Raw genomic sequence first — 21978 nt, 5'->3', positions numbered from 1 at the left:
CGCAGGTTTAAATACCAATGTTGTCATTGTCTATAGACAAGTTACTTCTCTGAGATTTAGTTTCTTCATTATAAAATATAAATAATACTCATATTATTGGATAACACAAATAACCAATTGCATAGGATCCAGTATGTGTGTGACAGATACCAGCTTCACAGAAGAAGAAGAAAAAAAACCAAAAACAAGGTAGTCTATAAGCACACTGGTTCCTCCTTACCTATAGCCAGTAGATTTTAACCATTTGTTTTAGCTCAATTCAAGTATCAGAATTTCATCATTCGTTCAAATACCTACTGGGCCATCGTGAACAAGCCATGGTGCTGTGAGCCCTCTAACAAGGAAGATCTTTTTCCTTTGATAATTACTGGGTGACTGCTGCGGGAAGTCAGGGACCCCTAACGGAGGGACCGGCTGAAGCCGTGGCAGAAGAACATAAATTGTGAAGATTTCATGGACATTTGTCAGTTCCCAAAATTAATACTTTCATAATTTCTTATGCCTGTCTTTACTGCAATCTCTGAATATAAATTGTGAAGATTTCATGGACACTTCTCACTTCCCCAATCAATACTTTTATAATTTCTTATGCATGTCTTACTTTAATCTCTTAATCCCGTCATCTCCGTAAGCTGAGGATGTATGTCACCTCAGGACCCTGTGATGACTGCATTAACTGTACAAATTGTTTGCAAAACATGTGTGTTTGAACAATATGAAATAAGTGCATCTATAAAAAGAACAGAACAACAGCGATTTTCAGGGAACAAGGAAAGATAACCATAAGGTCTGACTGCCTGCAGGGTCAGGCAGAATAGAGCCACATTTTTCTTCTTGCAGAAAGCAAGTAGGAGAAATATTGCTGAATTTTCTTCCCAGAAAGGAACAACCCTGGGGAAGGTATGCATTCCAGGGGGTAGGTCTACAGACGGCTGCTCTGGGAATGTCTGTCTTATGCGGTTGAGATAAGGACTGAAATATGCCCTGGTCTCCTGCAGTGCCCTCAGGCTTACTAGGATTGGGAATTCCAGCCTGTAAATTCTAGTTAGACTGGTTCTCTGCTCTTGAACCCTGTTTCCTGTTAAGATGTTTATCAAGACAACGCGTGCACAGTGAGACACAGACCCTCTCAGTTATTCTAATTTTGCCTTTGCCTTGTGATCTTTTATTGCCCTACCTTAATGAAACAGTGACAGGTTTTTCCAGTGGCAACAGAAATTCCTAACTAGGTAAGGAGTGCTGGGAGACAATTCCCCACTCTCTCATGTTTTGCACATCTTAAAAGCAGAGGCATTAGTAGCCTTCTGCTCTGGGCTATCTCTGCATGGATGCCTGTAGAGTGAACAGACTTGGAAGACAGAGATAGTGTCTCTCTCTAGAGCAGAGAGTAGTTTGATATCAAATATATTAAAGATGTCTCCCTTCAAAGCAAAGGTTGGGTAGGTGTGCTTGAAGGCTATTATAAAAGACTAGGGATTCCCAAGCTCTGGGTTCCTCTCCTGTACTGCAACCCACTGCACTTGCAGGTGTCACCTGGCCCTTGTCATGTTGCCCTGTGGGTATGGGAACCACACAAGAAAAGAGTATTCTGGTTCCTACTACTGCTATGACTAATAATTTACAATAAAAACATATAATAAAAGGACAATAACACACTCTCCTTTGTCCCTGACCCAGGAGTCTTAAGTGTCCTACCAGAATCTACAAAACCGTAGCAGGTAAATTTGTTAGCTTGAAAGTAGGTAAAAATCTTACAAACTTCATAAAAATAAACAGGCTTATGGAGGCTTAATAATTGATGGCTAAGAGAACAAAGTATGAACCACACCCAGTTACCTCTGTAACATCATGGTGACATTCAATAAAGCTCTATGGAAGTTATTTTAAAGTTTAATTTGCTATGTGGCAATTTTGTCCACAAAGGTCTTTACTTATAAGAAATAAAAAATCTGATAAACATATGACATGCTTCTTTAAAGCTGACATTTTGAATGTGCCAGCAGTCTAAACTGAAATTAAACCAATTATGAAGTTTTCGTGTGTCCCATCAAGTCTGCCAAGATACCCTGTTGTACAATACTAGCAATTTTTTGAAGAGGCAACAATTTTCTACTGGAAACGTATAAATTTTCAGAGAGGAGCTGCCTAACGTTCTCAGTGTAACTCCTTAAGAAAGGACTAAACTAAAAAAGCAAACCAAGCCAGATTTCCCTGAAAAAATTAGCTGCCTTCAAAGTACCACTGGCTGTAGGAAATACAGGAAGCCAGATTTTCAAGACAAACATTCCTCCTTCCTTTCCTGGCTACTGCTATGCCAAGATCAAACAAGGATCAGCAAAGACCAAAGGAATGAAGAAACTGGAACCTTTTTATTGCCTGGGCATTGGGCAAGAGCAAGCTAATTCTATCTTTTAAAAATGAAATCATATACATTTAAGAGAAGTATTTCCACCGCAAGCCATTGCTCAGATCTCCTACCAATCTACAATAAAACAATTATTAAAAACTTCTATGTTCAATAAGATCTTCATCGTCTTTGTTAGAAAAATATTTGGGGAATATAGGCAATTTGAAAATCCATCGGGCAGGGAATCAGAATCTAGCAATGTTAGCAGAGACCAATAAATTACTTTGTAGAGATGTTATCCAGATTTATTTTTAGATTCAAAATATCTAAAAAATGTGATAATACTATAATAGAGAAAATAGAGATGCAAGACTTTACAAGCCATCATTAACTCTTACATCACTCAAATGAAGTAGGTATCATACCTCATTCAAGAGATGAAAAAAAAGTTAAATAACTTAGCAAGGTTTTGAAAACAGAACTGGGCCAGGCGCGGTGGCTCAAGCCTGTAATCCCAGCACTTTGGGAGGCCGAGATGGGCGGATCACGAGGTCAGGAGATCGAGACCATCCTGGCTAACACGGTGAAACCCCGTCTCTACTAAGAAATACAAAAAATAGCCGGGCGAGGTGGCGGCGCCTGTAGTCCCAGCTACTCGGGAGGCTGAGGCAGGAGAATGGCGTGAACCCGGGAGGCGGAGCTTGCAGTGAGCTGAGATCCGGCCACTGCACTCCAGCCTGGGCTACAGAGCGAGACTCCGTCTCAAAAAAAAAAGAAAGAAAACAGAACTGAACTATTCATTACAACTCTTACTATCAGATAATTCCCTCCCTAAAGAAATAATTTCTTGACTACAGTGCTAACAATAATATGAGGTTAAAATAAAATCAAAATTTAAAAAAATAAAACCAACTATAACACTTAATTTCTAGATACAACAAATGGCATTCGTCTGCAATAAAAACATAAGATATCTCAAATTAAAGAGGACTTCAGCAGTGGTAGGCATTCATAAGTATTTATTAAATTAAAAATAAAATTTAATATCAAGGATTAGATATAAAAAATATTATTGTCTCAGGCTAAAAGACACACAGTTCTTATCCTCTTTTCCAGGATAATTTCCACATACCATGTATTGTAATACCTGAACACATCCATACCTGTCTCAAACATGTCAGTTCTAAAAAATGGAAAAGACCTTCCTGTCTTTGCTACTATAACTTTAGGTACTTAGCTAGATTGGGAGGCAGGTGGAATCAGGGCTGGGGGAAAGCAAATTGCATGACCACCAAGGACACGGCTACCTTAGATTGCAGAGAACTGTCTGTTCCAGATAAATCCCAGGAGTGTGGATCCATGGTCCCATGGTGAGTGAGTCACTCTCAGAAGGAGTATTCTGCCATTCTTGGAGTGAGCCAGGCTTTTGATCTGGACAAACCTGGGCCAGCCACTTACCAGCTGTGAAGAGTCAATACCCTTGACTGTCTAAACCTCCAGACTTCAACTAGCCTTAAATGTAACACAAGAGAGATAAGTGTTGAGACACTGAGGATGGCAGGTATAAATTTATCATTAAATGGACTTTTTAAAAAATAAGGCAATATTTCTAAAATATCATAACCATATATTATATCACATATTTGAACTGTGCATGTCTGTGTGTAATATAAATTCATCCCAACAAACAGGTCAATTTGCTTATTAATATTTCCCTTTACATTTGAGGAAAAAAAAAACCCATGAAAACTTAATTCAGTGGGAACAGAAGTGAGAAAGCCTGTTGGGGTAAGTTAATATTAAATAATTATTTAAATGAAGGCTGGCGGCAAATTGTCTTTCTTTCTTTAATTCCATGAGCCTGAATGGTCTAAAATATCTTATTTGCCCAAAATAGAGGAGCTGACCACAGAGTTCAACAATCAACTTGTGTTTTGTAGTCTTCAAAAAAATGCTGGGTGATTAAAATATGTGTCATCACGTGTGCAGGGCAGGAAAAGGCAGCTCACATAAAATGCCAGCTTGAGACTACATGGAAGTTACACAACCATACACTTGAAATCTGAAGTGTATACACTCACTCCTGATGGCTGTGAGAAAAAGTGAAAGCATAAGTCATGGATTTGAGAATTTTAAAATTCTTAAATTGCATGATTAAATTTTATCAGAAATAACTGTATTGCTCTCATAAAATTGTTTTAATTAAAACCTAATCTATATTTTGTATTACTTTATTCTCAAGAGGTGTGAAAACCCAGAAAGCTTTCAACAGTGTCTGGCACTGTCTAAAGCATCTTATGGACACTAGATCATCAACTTCACTAGTTTCAAGCGGCAGCAGATATCTGCAAAACATAGCCAGATGCTAATCAACTTGCACGAAGTCTCAGAATAGTGGGTGCCAGAACTAAGTTTAAATTCCAGATGCCAGCCCAACTTCTAAGAATCAGTCACTAAGCATTTATTAAAAGTCTATTGTGTGCCTACAGAGAGCGACTCTCTGTAAAGTAATGCAAAGAAATATAAAATAAAGTCTTTTATCTCCAGTAATTATTACTCTGCTTAAGCAACAGGACTTGCAACTCCAGACCAGGCCAGTATGTCATAAGCACCTACACTGGACAGGTCAAGACTTGGAAGTTCTATCTTTCCCACACCTACTTCTAAAAGAAGCCAGGTAACCACAGCCAGATCTTCTAACATGTAACTTTCTCCTTTCCCGGGGCTTTCCTTCCTGCTCTAGCCCCAGTAACTAGCCCCTAGGCCAGAAACTGACAGTGATCCATGGTCTGCTATGAAGACATGAATAGGGCCAAATGGGTTCTTTCTCTTTGTAATCTGAAGAATGGGGAATATGAAACAACTATGTTAGCAGCAACCTGGTCCAAATAAAAGGCCTAAGAGCTGAACTGGGGAGGCCTCAGCAAGTTGAAGAAGCCACTGCAGGTTCAAGATAAAAGACACAGAATAAAGGGGTGGGAAGCTGGTTGAAAAAGAAAAATCTACAGAAAAAAAGAGGTGATACAAAGAACTGCCTCAACTTTTTTCTAATTCCAGACCACATTTATCCAGATTCAGCAGTATAGCTGTGAAAGAGCAAGGAACTGTAATGATTCAGGAAAGCAGAAGCAGTGGGTACATGGCAAATGGCAACTGAAGATGAAGGGCAAAGGGCAGGGCTCAGACTGTCACTTTAAGAAAGGGTTGCTCAGCCTTGACAGTACTGCCATTCTGGGTTGGGTAATGCTTTCTTGTGGGGGCTGTCGTGTGCACTGTAGAATGTTTAGCAACATCTCTGGCCTCTACCCACTAGATGTCAGTAGCAACCTCTTTCCCAGTTCCGGCAACAACAAAAAAATCTCCACGTATTGTCAAATGTTCCCTGGGGGGCAAAATCACCCCAGTGAAGAGCACAGGTCAGATTTTTAACCTGATAACAATAGGAAGCCATTTAATGTTTTTAAGCAAAGGAAGCAATAAGATGAGATTTGCTTTTCCAATGAATACAGCAGTGTGCAGGGGTGAGCAGGGAGGCAAAAAGACCCAGTTAGACTACTGGCATAGTGTGGGTGAAGACGATACACATGTGAACCAAGACAGCAGCCATGGAGAAAGGGAAGAGCATACACATGCAAATTACAATGGCAGAGTTAGGTACAACTTCAGGGTCCAGTAAGAGAATTTGAGAGAAAGGCAGAAAAGTTACAGAATTGGCTTGGCAATTTGGGTGACTGTGGTGAGCGCCATTACCTAGGATAGGGGATTTAAAAGGAAGAGCAGGTTTGAAAATGAGTTCAGTTTTAAACATAATGAAAGTCCGAAGTAAGCATGGGATACCCAGGTAGTGAACCTAGTGGAGCTGGTGCTTAGCCAGCTAAAGCTTACTCGGGGCAAATTATGTGTGAGGCCCTTTACAAATGTCAATGCACTTCATTCTCACCATAATCCTTTGAGATAGCAGCTACTGCCACTCTCATCTTACAGATGGGAAACTGCTGCACAGCGAAGGTGAAGAACGTCATCGCCAAGGTTCCACAGGTAGTAAAGTTCTGGAGCTGAAATCTCAAACCCTGGCAGTCTGGCTCCAGAGGCTATGTGCTTATCCTCTACATTGTACCGTCTGCCAGTACAGTGAAGGAGAAAGATCTAGATTATGAATTTAGACTTGGGTGGTGTTTTAGTCAGTTCTCACACTGCTATAAAGAACTGCCTGAGGCTTGCGCAGTGTCTTACACCTGTAATCCCAGCACTTTAGGAGGCTAAGGTGGGCAGATCACTTGAGGCCAGGAGTTCAAGACCAGCTTGGCCAACATGGTGAAACCTCATCTCTACTAAAAATACAAAAATTACCCAGGCGTGGTGGCAAGCACCTACCTGTAATCCCAGCTACTTGGGAGGCTGAGGCAGAAGAATTGCTTGAACCTGGGAGGCGGAGGTTGCAATGAGCTGAGATTGCACCACTGCACTCCAGCCTGGCCAACAGAGTGAGACTTGTCTCAAAAAGAAAAAAAGAACTGCATGAGACTGGGTAATTTATAAAGTTAAGAGGTTTCATTGACTCACAGTTCAGCACAGCTGGGGAGACCTCAGGAAACTTACAATCATGGCAGGAGGTGAAGGAGAAGCACAGCACCTTCTCCACAAAGTGGCAGGGAGAAGAGTGGCACAGCCAAGGGAGAAGAGCCCCTTATAAAACCATCAGATCTTGTGAGACTCACTATCACGAGAACAGCATGGGGGAAATTGCCCCATGATTCAATTACCTCCACCTGTTCTCTCCCTTCACATGTGGGGATTATGGGGATTACAACTCAAGATGAGATTTTGGGTAGGGACACAAAGCCTAACCATATCAAGAGATTTTCAGTATACAAATGACAGTATGTAAAGTCATTGACATATATGTGATCTCCCAGAGAAAATGTGTAAAGACAGAAGAAAACAAGACAGAATGAGATACTAGAGGAAACTACCTGTTAAGCAAACGGTGAAGGAGAAGCCAGAGGAAACAGCCAGTGGAGGGACATGAAAGACAATAAGGGACAGTCTTAAGGGCTGGAAGTAAATGATATCTTTCTAACCCAGAGCAATCCCTTGTATATAATCTGCTCTTTATAAATGTCTTGAAATTGAATAACCTCATAATCCTAAATAAAGAACACAGCAAATATGCAATTTACAGCACATCCAAAAGACTTACAAATCGAGCAAAACTCAAATTAGATCTGTGATTCTCCTAGAACACCAAGAGTCTGTAGAAGATACATTGTCATTAAATATGAGCAACAGCCTAGGCACTGTAAGAAATAATTCCTTACATTTATGTCCAGCTAAGGAGGCTTTTCAAAGCTTTATCCACATCCTTTCATAGCAATGTAACATGTTATCTGTTTTGCATTTTGTTGAAGATAATGTGAAATACTGACTCTTCTAAGTTTTGCAACTGACAAATATCAAATTGTGTAGTCTTTTTCTAAAAGAGGATTTAGGAATCATGTATATGAAAACTGCTTACTTCTCACTTGAAGCAGTTACTAGAGAGTCTGGTGAATTCTGAGTTGTACTGCTGTAATACCTTCTGGGTATCTAAACAGTTTTTGTTATGCATCCCTTATCATACATTTCTATACCCTAAACACAAATATTTAGTAGAAAATGAGTTCCCTCAAAGTACAAAAAAGCTGGCCCCCATTTCCAGCTCAAGACAAATGTTTTCTCAGGAAATACATAATGATTTCCAGGCCAAAACTCAAAGTGTTTTCTAAACTTTAATGTAGATACAAATCATCCGGGGATCTTGTTAAAAAGAAGACTGATCTAGTAGGTCAAAAGCCACACCTACACTCTATATTTCCAACAAGCTCCCTCCTGCGTGACACGACACTCTGGTCCATGCCAGCTACTCAAATGTGGTCCTTGAACAAGAAAAGTGTTGGCAGCATGTGGGAGCTGGGTAGAACTACACTTCCCTCAGTGTGACAAACAGACCACGATACTATCATCTGCTCAAAGAGGTGACTCAAAAAGTTTACCTTAAATTCTTTTCCTCAAAATCCACTTATAAACTCATTTAATCATACTTTATTTTTTTTGTTGTTATTAAGACCTTCTTTTCTCTCCATTCCTTTCGATTATTCTAAACTGTGAGTCCCACCCTTAAGCCCCTCCACAGTAATGGCCCCAGCTGTTCCTTTCAGGCTTCTCACCTGTAATCCCAATACAGGTCCACAGCATGCCAGTTCCATGAAATTGGTTATTTTCTATATAAAAATCATGCTGTCTCACCATACCCCCTCTTCTTTTGCTTCAGTTTGTTGTAGCTGATGATTGCTGTATCAGGCCAGTCTCTCTTATCTATCACGTCATCTTTCTCTAGCCACCCTGCCTAATCTTTCAACGAGAAGCGTTCTCACCATTCTTGGAACCAGCCATTCACCCCCTCCATAGCGATTTTTATTTCATTATAATATTAAGGTATAATAATATATGTTTCATATAACATTCTGCTATATAAAGGATCCTTGTATCATATATATACAAAGATTGGTCCTGGTCTTACTCCTTCTACTGAATTGCAAGCTTCTTGAGGGCAGGAATCTTTATTATTTATTTTGATACTTCTTGCATTGCTTAACATAGTTCCTTACTCATATTATGCTAACTAAAAATCTATTAAAATGAAGTAAAGCACTGCTCATTATTGATGATCACAATCTAAATATTCTCAGATCACAAATCTAAACTATGTTTCTTATTTCTTCAAATATGATTGGTTTATTTTCTACTTTTGTCATCACAGATTAAAACTTGAGCACAGTGTTTTAATATACATTTTTCCCAACTAGAAATTTTTTTGCATCTCAAAAATATTTAATCGTACTTAATGTATTTTATCAGAACTTAAATTCTCAACCAGCTAATTTGGCTTTTTTTTTGAGACAGAATTTAGCTCTGTTGCCCAGGCTAGAGTGCAGTGGCGTGATCTTGGCTCACTGCAAGCTCTGCCTGCCGGGTTCACGCCATTCTCCTGCCTCAGCCTCCTGAGTAGCTGGGACTACAGGCGCCCACCACCACACCTGGCTACTTTTTTGTATTTTTAGTAGAGACGGGGTTTCACCGTGTTAGCCAGGATGGTCTCGATCTCCTGACCTTGTGATCCACCTGCCTCGGCCTCCCAAAGTGCTGGGATTACAGGTGTGAGCCACCGCCCCTGGCCAATTTGGCATTTTCATATCAAACAAGCTAAATGTTCATTTGTCATTTGAGAAAAGTTAATTGTGTAATGAAATCTTCATGAAACCGTTATAAAACTGCACATAAACAGAAAAACAGCCTACAAAGCAGCACAGAAATCATTAACTCTGTTATGGTGAAATAAAGCATGGTGACAAAGGTTAACTCCTGGAAACTAAAGGCTCTTCAGAATACCTGAAAAACTCCAAGGTAGGAGGAGACTGCTATGTTTACTTTAAATAGTGAAGTTCACATTAGTCCAATGTCAGCCAACTAGATGATCTCTAAAGTACAAACCCAAAAAACAATCTAATGGAATGTATTAAGACTAGACATAAATTAAATAGTGAGTCAATGCAAAATATCCTCTACTAAATTCTGAAGATAAACAGACAACTTAATTTTCAGTAACTTAAAAATGAGCCCAGGTCAATCAATGCCTAAACAATGAACAGAATGTGAGATCAGCGCTTAAAAGTGATACGCTGTTGGGATCACCACCAATGACTGCTAAACAAAACTGAATGGTCAAAACCACATGACCAGGCTGAGGCAGGAGGATCCCTTGAACCCAGGAGTTTGAGCTTTCCGTGAGCTATGGTTGCTCCATTGCACTCCAGCCTGCTTGAAAGAGTGAAACCCTGTCTCTTAAAAAAACAAGAAAAGGCCAGGCGCAGTGGCTCATGCCTGTAATCCCAGCACTTTGGGAGTCTGAGGTGGGCGGATCACGAGGTTAGCAGTTTGAGACCAGCCTGACCAACATGGTGAAACCCTGTCTCTACTAAAAATACAAAAATTAGCCAGGCGTGGTGTCGTGTGCCTGTAATCCCAGCTACTCAGGAGGCTGAGGCAGGAGAATCACTTGAACCTGGGAGGCGGAGGTCGCAGCGAGCCGAGATCACGTCACTGCACTCCAGCCTGGGTGATAGAGTGAGACCCTGTCTGAAAAAAAAAAAAAAAAAAGAAGAAGAAGAAGAAGAAGAAAAACCCTGCATTGCCCCAAAAGTAAAAATTAAAGGAAACAATATGACTTCACTGAGCTTCTATTTGAGAGCTACTTGGACAATATCGAACATCCTACAAGAAGTCAAAAAAGTACCCCCATATATTAAAAAGTCCTGCAATGATATTCACTCATGACTAGTTAGTTAGCTTTCCTACCCTTAAAAGTCATGTCTTTACATGGTGAAACCCCGTCTCTACTAAAAATACAAAAAAAAAAAAAAAAAAAAAAAAATTAGCCAGGTGTGGTGGCGGGCACCTGTAGTCCTAGCTACTCGGGAGGCTGAGGCAGGAGAATGACGTGAACCCAGGAGATGGAACTTGCAGTGAGCTGAGATCGCACCACTGCACTCCAGCCTAAAAGACAGAGCGAGACTCCATCAAAAAAAAAAAGAAAAAAGAAAAAAAAAAGTCATGTCTTTGGCAATGGGTGGGGAAGAGACAAGGGTTTCTGGCTGACAGAATAATGGCTCCCTCAAAAATGTTCACATCCTAATCCCCTGGACTTATGAATGTTACCTTACATGGCAAAAGGGACCTTATGATTATGATTCTGGCTTTGAGATGGGAAGATAATCCTGGATCAGGAAGGGTCCAGGAAATCACGAGAGTCCTCAGCGTGGAAGAGGGAACCACAAGAAGAGGTCAGAGTGATGAGGTATGAGAAGGACTCAACAATCTACTGTTGCTGGCTTTGATAACAGAGGAAGGGGCCATGAGCCAAGGAATGCAGGCAGCCTCCAACCACTAGAAGAGGCATGGAAACAGATTCTCCTTTACAGCCTACAGACAGAAATGCAGCTCTGTTTCAGTTTTAGCCTAGTGAGACCCACGGTGGAGTTCTAAACTAGAGAATTTAAAAATGACCAATTTGTGCTTTCAGCCACTAATTTTTGGTAATTTGTTATGGCAACAATAGGAAACTAATACACGGGTGAACTGCTATAAAAATTCTCTAAAATGCACACAGATAAATCCTTAAAAGTATATTGTGATGCTCTATAAAATGCTCATCAAATACATTCATATTTAATTTACCTTACTAAGAAATATACCTGCTCCTCTAAAAAACTAACATTACACTTAAAATTACATTTTAAAAAGATTGAACGTAAATAAAATTAACTTTGATCAAAAAGTTAGGTTAGAAAACAAAACAGAACAAGGTATTTTTAACAAAACAAGAAGGTGATAAAAATTAAGTAGAAAAATGTGATAGTCCTCACAGGTAACATTTAAAATGGAACCACCATAGTATCCATCTTAATAGCTCAACTGGAAGCAAATCAGTATTTCTTTTAAAGTTCATATTTACCTGATGATCCTCTGGGCAGCATACTGATGGAGAGAACGAAACTGTGCCGACATATTTGCTAAAGCTGCCAAACAGTTCGTGTGAAGGTACTTGTCCTGTGAGGAAACAGCAAGTATAAAACATACAATCAAGTCTTCTCCATATTTTAACCAAGGTTAACTATTAATAGAAGCAAATGTAAACTCAGTTGTCACTGATTTTAGAAAGTTCAGATCCACAATCTCTTTTTTCTAATTCCTAAATCCATAAAGCATGGAAAATTCAAAGTTTTTTCACAACACAAAAAATGACGATGTTTCTAATGGTCTTCATTATTCCCTCCATGGTGAATATTGAAATGTTTTGCTACAGAAATATAATGTCTAAGTACAGCATGCTACTTAAGGCCCTAATGGTTACATACAGTAGAGTATATAAACTATAATTATCTTTCTAAAATCCAAAAACTTCTGCTTTCTAAAACATAGCTGGCTCCTAGGGTTTCAGATAAAAACATGAATGTGTATCTGCAACAGCCCCACAGGGGAAAATAACTGAAAATGGGCTGGGAGCAGGGGCTCACGCCTATAATCCCAACACTTTGGGAGGCCACAGTAGGAGGATCACCTCAGGACAGGAGTTCAAAACCAATTCAAGACCAGTCTGGGCAACATAGCGAGACTTTGGCTATTAAAAAAAAAAATTAGCCAGGTGTGGTGGCATATGCCTGTGGTCCTAGCTCTTCAGGAGGCTGAGGCAGGAGGATCACTTAAGCCCAGGGGTTGGAGGTTACAATGAGTTATGATTGTGCCACTGCACTCCAGTGCAGCCTAGGCTGAAGTGCAGTGGCACAATCACAGCTCAAAAATAAATAAATAAATAAATAAATAAATAAATAAATAAATAAAATACCATTTCTCTTAGCTATGAATTCTGTACACTGCTTCTCTTTAACAATATATTTCTATTAACCAGAACTGTAATTTGCTCCCAGGTACTGTGAATACAATCCAGCAGAAAGTTTTCTTTTACTCTTTAAAATATTCTCTTTTCTCTTTTTCTTTTACTCTTTAAAATACTCTCTCTCTTCTTTTTTTTTTTTTTTTTTTTTTTTGAGACGGAGTCTCGCTCTGTCACCCAGGCTGGGGTGCAGTGGCCGGATCTCGACTCACTGCAAGCTCCGCCTCCCGGGTTCACGCCATTCTCCTGCCTCAGCCTCCCGAGTAGCTGGGACTACAGGTGCCCGCCGCCTCGCCCGGCTAGTTTTTTTTTTTTTTTTTTTTTTTTTGTATTTTTTAGTAGAGACGGGGTTTCACCGTGTTAGCCAGGATGGTCTCGATCTCCTGACCTCGTGATCCGCCCGTCTCGGCCTCCCAAAGTGCTGGGATTACAGGCGTGAGCCACCGCGCCCGGCAATACTCTCTCTCTTCTATTTCTCTTTCTCATTTAATTCATACTTTCTTGTGCTCATTTCTTGTGCTCATTTTCTTGTCCTCTTGTACTTTGTTATTTGCTGATATTAAAAAAGGCAAATCAGTGTTACTGGCCAAATAAAGACATACAATAGCTTTTATCTAAATGTTTTGCATTGCTCGTTTTCTATTTCATGTAAAATATCTCCAATCATACAATCCATTAAATATTAAGACCTTATGTTACATTAGGATCATGTAATACAGTGACTATACAGTGACCTGTATTTTCTACCATATGTCATGAGAATTTTAGCACCCTAAAAATTGGGATTGCTTTAAACTATCGTCTTAATTGTACTGTATGCAAAAAAGATAGAACAGCAGCTGGAATACTTACTCTTGTCCTAGTCATGTTGTATTGAATGGTTCTTATTACGACCAGGATCAGGAGACTCCCCAAGGAGATTTCAGTTAAAACTCGTTCTGAATACCAAGTAATATTTTTTAGTATCTGTAATGGGGAAGAAAAGTTTAAGTAAAAAATGATTGCTTTACAGACAAAAGGATTACTCCATGTCCACAATTTTTGATAAACCATGACTTTGCTCTGAAGGTGAGTTAAGCAGCAGAGAGAGGCCACGAATGCAAATGATTCCAGATCTTCAAGGAGAGATGCTCCAGTGCTCTGCCATGTATGGAGAGTAGGCAGCTCTGGTGCACACCTCCGGGCCGAAGTAAGCAAGAACTGTTTTCTAAGTTAAGACATTTCCATTGCAGATTTGTAAGCTGGAGATGAGAGAGAGAGAGAGAGAGAGAGAGAGAGAGAGAGGCAGGCAGACAGACAGGTACAAACACTGGGCAGTACAGCAGCCAAATCTGGGCTGCCCCAAAGAAAGAGGTAAATGGGGGAAAAAACGACAATAAAAAAACCCCAATGGGCTCAGCCGAGCACTCGAACTCCCTAATGTTCTCTTCCATTAAGGTTACTCCTGCATCCTTTCTCCGTGACTCAAGGAAAGTCACTGTGCCATATTATTCTTTACCTATGCACGAAAAAGGAAGAGACTGCTGGGCTGATTCTTGCCCTCTCCCTTAAGAAGAGGCACACATCCACAGAGTCCAGCAGACTCCCCACCACTCACAAATGCAGAGGGGGATCCCACAACCTTGCAAAACAAGTTAGTCTAGACTTGTGTTTATAAGTACAGATGAACAACCAAACCACTAAGTGAAGACATTCAACCTAAGAGAGTGATATGCTGAACCTACTCAAGACTCTTCTAATTAACCAGTGCACACAAAATACAAAGGACAGAACACATTAAATACCATGATGATACATAATCAGCTAAAGACAAATGCAGGAAATCCTACTAAACAAATAACCCAGTTTCTTCAACAAATAAGGGGTAAAATAAGCTGGGATAGGGAGAGAGTGCTATAGATTTGTGAGTCTTAATAACTAAATGCAGTAGACGTTGGAATCTGATTCAAACAAATCAACTCTAGAAGACATTTTAAAGATAATTAGAGATAATAAATTGTTAGGAAGAATTTAAACATTATTGTTGATTTTGTTGAATGTACATTTTTATTTATTTATTTTTATTTATTTATTTATTTATTTTTTGAGATGGAGTCTCACTCTGTCACCCAGGCTGAAGTGCAGTGGCGCGATCTCGGCTCACTGCAAGCTCTGCCTCCTGGGTTCACGCCATTCTCTCGCCTCAGCCTCCCCAAGTAGCTGGGACTACAGGTGCTCGCCACCACGCCTGGCTAATTTTTTGTATTTTTTTAGTAGAGACGAGGTTTCACCGTGTTAGCCAGGATGGTCTTGATCTCCTGACCTCGTGATCTGCCTGCCTCGGCCTCCCAAAGTGCTGGGATTACCGGCATGCGCCACCTCACCTGGCCGGTATGATACATTTTTTAAAGTCCATACTTATTGAAAGAACATACTAAAATATTTACACATGAAATTATATGGAAGATTTGTTTTTAAAAATAGAAATCAAAATGTAAAAGGTGGTGAGGGTAAAGTGGGTAGATGAAATAAGAACATGAGTGTTAATAATGACTACATGAAGATCCATGCTACTATTTTCTCCAATTATGTTTAAGTTTCATAGTGTTCATAATAAAAAGTTTATCAAGTAAATAAATAAATAATAAACTGTGAAACTGAACAGGCAGAGAGAAGAGACCTCTAATTAAACAGAGAGGATTTAGGAAGCTGGAATTTTTTAAAAAAATTCTAATTAGTATATTTAGTGAGATTTGACAAAATATTGCATCCATAAAATAAGAAGAGACTGCTATGAAAAGAGAAAATCACAGAACAAAGAAAAGTTGCTTAAGATTAAAATGGCAGCTGGGCAGTGTCTGACGCCTGTAATTCCAGCACTTTGGGAGGCCAAGGTCAGGAGTTTGAGACCAGCCTGGCCCAATGATGACTCTCTAAGAATACAAAAAATTAGCCGGGTGTGGTAGTGCATGCCTACAGTCCCAGCTACTCTGGAGGTGGAGGAACAAGAATCGCCTGAACCTGCGATGTGGAGGTTGCAGTGAACCAAGATGTCACCACCGCACTCCAGCCTGGGCACAGCAGAGTGAGCACTACAGAGAATTAAATTTGTGATGTGAAGGACCAAACTGAGAAGTTCTCCACAGATACTATAAGAGAAAAGTGCAGATGTCATAGGCACTTAAAAATTCCAGAAGAAACAAACTAGAAGAAAAACAGAACAATCAGTAATATGAGAAAATTTCTTTGAGAGGAAAAGAAAAACATCCAACATTCCAAGAAAAAATCATGAAAAACAATCAAAACATTCTTGCAAGATTAATGAATTCGCAGTATATGAGAAAGTTCCACTGGCTTCCAGACAGAAGAAACATGTTATCACCAATGGAAAGAGAAGGAGACTAACGTTAGAGTTCCCATTTTGAACACTACACATCTGAAGGACACCAGAACAATGTCTCAAGATTTTTGAGGGAAGACATTATGATTCTAGAATTCTACATCTTGAGAAACTACCACGTAAGTCTGTTGCAAAATAAACTCAGCATGAACCACCCATGTACCATATCGGGAAGAAAAAAAAAAAACCACCACAACACATGTAAGTATTTAGCTGCCCCTTCTCACCGTAGTAACAGCAGGACAAATCCAGGAGAATTCAAGAGAAGGAGAATATGGAACACAAACAAGAACAAACACAACAGTCATCCATGACATCAGGAAAACAGAATTAAGTCTAAATAATATGGTTGTACCTTAGTTTTTCTAAAAGGGGATTAAAATAGATCATTCTCTAGCAAGTATAGGGAGAACAGAAACAGATAAAAAGAATAAAAACACAAAGGAATACCACACTCAATTTCATGTCAATATGTTTGAAAGTACAACTATATACAGGTGCATTCCCCACACATATTTTCACTCATTCAACACTCTGGCCCCACATCACCCAGCATCCCCCATTACAAACAAGCCCACCCTGACTGCATTCTCCACTCAGAGGCTGGCACATAACAAATACTCACTACATGGTGGTTAAATATTATTCAGAATTGAAAAGTAAAAAATATAAAAGTTTGGCTGGGCACGGTGGCTCACGCCTGTAATTCCAGCACTTTGGAAGGCCAAGGTGGATGGATCACCTGAGGTCAGTAATTTGAGACCAGCCTGACCAACATGGTGAAACCCTGTCTCTACTAAAAATTAGCCAGGCGAGGTGGTGTGCGCCTGTAATCCCAGCTGCTTGGTAGGCTGAGGCAGGAGAGTCGCTTGAACTAGGGAGGCAGAGGTTGCAGTGACTGCACTCCAGCCTGGACGACAGAGCAAGACTCTTTCTCAAAAATAAATTCCATAAGTTATATATGATAGAGTATTACACAATAACATCACATAATATCAACTGTTTTAAAAAATTAAATATGTATAGGAAAGTACAAAAAAAATTGACATCTATACGCCCACATTTCACATTACCAACTGTTAATTTTTTTTTTTTTTTTTTTTTTGAGATGGAGTCTTGCTCTGTTGCCCAGACTGGAGTGCAGTGGTGCAATCTTGGCTCACTGCAAGCTCCGCCTCCTGGGTTCACGCCATTCTCCTGCCTCAGCCTCCTGAGTAGCTGGGACTACAGGTGCCCGCCACCACGCCCGGCTAATTTTTGTATTTTTAGTAGAGACGGGGTTTCACTGTGTTAGCCAGGATGGTCTCAATCTCTTGACCTCGTGATCCACCCACCTCAGCCTCCCAAAGCAACTGTTAATATTTTTTAATATATAAATCTCATTTTATTCCCCTATGAAGGAACAAACACTATCTTGAGTTTAGTATGTATCCTCTAGACCATTTCAATTACTTTATCTGCATATATACATATATGTGTATACATATATATGTAAAAAATCAAAACCAGCATTCCTTTGTGTGTTTTCTAGTACACATAAATAGTATCATACATAATGTATTAGAATGAATGGTGTTTCCCCAAATCTATGTCATTCAAAACCTGTGAATGTGACCTTATATGGACAGAGAGTCTTTGAAAATATAATCAAGATGAGACTGCATTAGATTAATGTGGACTCTAGGGCAGTATGACTGCTGGTGATTTTAAGATGAGGAAGACAGACACAGAGACAGATACCTCCTGAGAGAAGGATGTGATGACAGCAGCAGAGACAGGAGTGATGTAGCTGGCAAGCCAAGTATTGCCTGTGATCACCAGAAGCTAGGATGACACCAGAAAGGGTCTTCCCCTAGAGCCTTCAGAGAGAGCATGGCCCCACTGACACCTTGACTTTGGACTTTCAGGCTACAGAAGACAATACATTTCTGTTGTTAGGAGTCACCTAGCTGTGGTACTCAGACAACTCTGGAACATACCAAGTATCTTTCATTTATATCAGCAGTACTCAGTAACTGTGGTGGTCAGTTACAGTAGCTCTAAGAAACTGACACACATCTGGTTTGTTTGCATCTTACTTTTTTCACTCAGTATGTTTCTGTAACTCTCCTATATTGACACATATAAGAAGAATATTCACCAGGTATGCCTATCTCATAGTACTAGTTCTTTTTTTAAAATGGAATACTCAATACTAGTTAGTAAATAGCTGTTGTTGCAAGCCACTCCCCCAGGTAATATACAGCAGAGAACAAAGGACTATAGTCCACATCCATTCTTACTGGCTGGTGTTGGTGCCATCCACACTAGCTAAATCATTTGAATGTCACCTCTATATCTAAGTCTACTTCATTCCTTGTAACCACTCTAGAGTACTATACTAGAAAGTCACATTTTTTAAAAAAATCCATTCCTCTATTAATGGAAATTTAGGTTATTTACAGTTGTTTTCCTATTTAAAACAATGTTACAATTCAGATCACTATCCTAAATCTTACTATATGAAAGTCAGAAAAAAAGAAAGAATTACTTACTCTCCATATTCTTACTATCCGGACTTTTACCTAAGTTCAGGAATCACACAGATTTTGAAAGCAAAAATACCTGCACATGACTTCATAAGTACATCTGTGAGAATTTGCTAGGAAGCAGAATTGCCAAATCATTAAATATCTTCTTTTAAAAATAAATGTATAGGCCGGGCGTGGTGGCTCACACCTGTAATCCTAGCACTTTGGGAGGTTGAGGTGGGTGGATCACGAGGTCAGGAGTTCAAGACCAGCCTGGCCAAGATGGTGAAATCCTGTCTCTACCAAAAATAAAAAAATTAGCCAGGCTTGGTGGCACGTGCCTGTAATCCCAGCTACTTGGGAGGCTGAGGCAGAGAACTGCTTGAACCTGGGAGGTAGAGGTTGCAGTGAGCCGAGATCGCGCCACTGCACTCTAATGTGGGCAACAGAGCTAGACTCCATCACAAAAAAAAAAAAAAAAGTATAGTTACCATTAACTGTGTTAACACACTAAAAAGCACAGAGCAGCACTGTCCAACATAGTGGCACTAGCCACAAGTGGATATTTAAATTAAAATTTAATAAAAGTAAAATCGATTCCTCAGCCATACTAGCTACATTTCAAGTGTGAGCATACTGCACAGTGCAGTCATAGAAGACTTCCATGAGGATAGAAAGCTTGATTGATTAGCCTGCTATAGAGACCACCACTGTATCCATCACCTAGATTTATCAAATGTTAGTATTCTTGCTTCTAAAGTACCTGAAGCCTCCTCATTGTTCTACACTGATAACCTGCCTCCCTAGAGGCAGCCACTATCCCAAAATTGGATGGGCTTTTTTTTTTTTTGAGTTTTATTATTATCAATACATGTAGCTCTATGTATTCATTCTAGCTGCTTTATAATATTTCATTTATATTATCTGCTCTCCCAATACTACAATGAAAATTCTTTCAAATATGTTCTCGTGATCTATGAAGCTCTTCCTAAAACATAACCTTGAAATGGAATTTCTGAGAGGTGTAGTATTTATTTCTGTATATAATTTGAGGAATTTGAGAGGACAAATTCCTCTCTAAAGTGGTTCTACCAATTTGTACTACCACTACCAGCATATGAGAGTCCCTTTTCTCTATATCCTCACCAATTCTTTTTTCTTTCATCAACCCCATAGTAACAAAAACATCACCAACTCTTGATATATCAGATTTTGTTGTTTTTGCTACTCTGACAGGCACAGAATATTTCAGTTGCTTTAATTGGCACAATCCTGATGAAGCATCAGGTTGAACGATGATTACTGTTCAGGGTCTCTACTCTGTTTTTCTATTATTTTGCCCATTTTTCTATCGAATACTTTGTGTTAGGTATAAGCAAGTCCATGCTTGACAAGAAGAGGGCTAGAAAAGAGAAAAAATACCAAAAGGAATAAATGTGTCATATCTCTAGGCATGGAAATAGGTAGAAATTGTGAAATCACAATTTTAAAGTTTTGCCTTAGAAGAGCAGTGCATTGAACAAATAGACTAGAGCCCAAACTTAATATCCTCAAAGTCTACCACACCTCTATAATCTAGAGAAGAGAATAAAAGCACGTGACTTATCTGGCAAGTTAAAACTAGGAGCTATACTAAAAAAGTGACAGTTAAAATTCATTTAACCGTTACCACAGGTATGAGAGGCGGTATATGCTCATTAAATGCTTAATGAATCAGTAGTACCAAATATACTAATCCTAGGCCTATGTGGGAGTGAACAAAGTATATACAGTCCTTAAACAATCTCACCAAACAATATATGTGCAGGCTGGGCATGGTGGCTCACTCCTGTAATCCCAGCACTTTGGGAGGCCGAGGCAGGCAGATCACGAGGTCAGGAGATCGAGACCATCCTGGCTAACATGGTGAAACCCCGTCTCTACTAAAAAAATACAAAAAATTAGCCAGGCGTGGTGGCGGGCACCTGTAGTCCCAGCTACTTGGGAGGCTGAGGTGGGAGAATGGTGTGAATCCAGGAGGCGGAGCTTGCAGTGAGCCCAGATCATGCCACTGCACTCCAACCTGGGTGACAGAGCGAGACTCAATCTCAAAATAAAAAGAAAAAAAACAATATATATGCTGTAAATTACAGGCTGTCCCATGTTAACATGTGGTAAAAAAACAATGCTTCTATGAGCCGAAGCACACAGTCTTAGGTGTACTGGGGTCCATGTCGGATGATAAGGGAGAAAACCCTAGAGCAGGGTCAAGAAGAACATGCCTGACTGAATCCTGCCTTACCTTGTAGCAGTCCCTTGGAAAAACTGACAAAATCCTGAAAATTCTGATGAAAATCCCCAAATCTAGAGAGAGAAACAAGTTTGGTAGGTTTATTTATTTGTTTCTTCTTCCAACTAAATAGTGGAAAGACGTGTGGGAGAGAAAATGAAAACCTTCAGACATTTTCAAACATGAGAAGGTGAATAAAATATGCCACAGAAATATTCTGTGAAGAAAATAATTGCAAACAAAAGCCAGACATATAGAAGATGAATAAAAACAAAGAACTCAGGAACACAGAAACTAAACTATGGTAAAAGGGTTGATGGTAGACAACACATTCAATAAAATCAGTATTAGGCAATTTTGGCAATTTGAGTTACAAAACAGAATGGAAATGTTGTAAGTTTTGAATAATCTAAAAAAATAATTAGCCAGGAGTGGTGGCACTTGCCTGTAATCCCAGCTACTTAGGAGGCTGAGGCACGAGAAATGCGTAAACCTGTGAAGCGGCGGTTGCAGTGACCCAAAATTGCACCACTGCACTCTGGCCTGGGCAATAGAGTGAGACTGTCTCAAAAAAAATTTTTACAAAATTAAATAATTAAACTAACAAAAAATTGGAAGAAAGAGATGAAAAGAAGTGTGGAATTAATAATGTTCTCATGTTTCTCATTAAGAAATACACTGATTCTCTCTACAGCTGCAACATGGATTTAAAATAACTAAACAATGATTCTAACATCTTATCTTTCCAAAATCTCTTTTCTTCACCATATACGAATATTTAAAAATATATTGTATAATGAAGGTCTGGTGTGGTGGCTCACGCCTGTAATCACAAAACTTTGAGAGGCTGAGATAGGCAAATCATTTGAGCCCAGGAGTTAGAGATCAGCCTGGGCAACATGGCGAAACCCATCTCCACAGAAACAAAAATTTGCTGGGCATGGTGGCATGCACCTGCAGTCCCAGCTACTCAGGAGGCTGAGG

At 39.6% G+C, this 21978-nt stretch overlaps 1 protein-coding gene across 12 annotated transcripts in view; it reads right to left on the bottom strand.

The window, feature by feature from the left end:
- DYM (dymeclin) overlaps positions 1 to 21978 on the bottom strand; it is a 402507-nt gene that overhangs the window by 193275 nt on the left and 187254 nt on the right. For all 12 annotated transcript variants that reach the window (XM_077975471.1, XM_077975473.1, XM_028837927.2 and 9 more), the window contains 2 exons: positions 13689 to 13802; positions 11898 to 11992 (listed from right to left, as the gene is read on the bottom strand). In XM_077975471.1, the coding sequence (XP_077831597.1) occupies positions 11898 to 11992; positions 13689 to 13802 (209 nt within the window). The remainder of the gene's footprint in view (positions 1 to 11897; positions 11993 to 13688; positions 13803 to 21978) is intronic.

Source organism: Macaca mulatta, chromosome 18, assembly GCF_049350105.2.
Source record: "Macaca mulatta isolate MMU2019108-1 chromosome 18, T2T-MMU8v2.0, whole genome shotgun sequence".
Taxonomy (NCBI): domain Eukaryota; kingdom Metazoa; phylum Chordata; class Mammalia; order Primates; family Cercopithecidae; genus Macaca; species Macaca mulatta.
The sequence above is the reverse complement of the archived record's forward strand: the minus strand, read 5'-3'. Positions and strand labels throughout refer to the sequence as shown.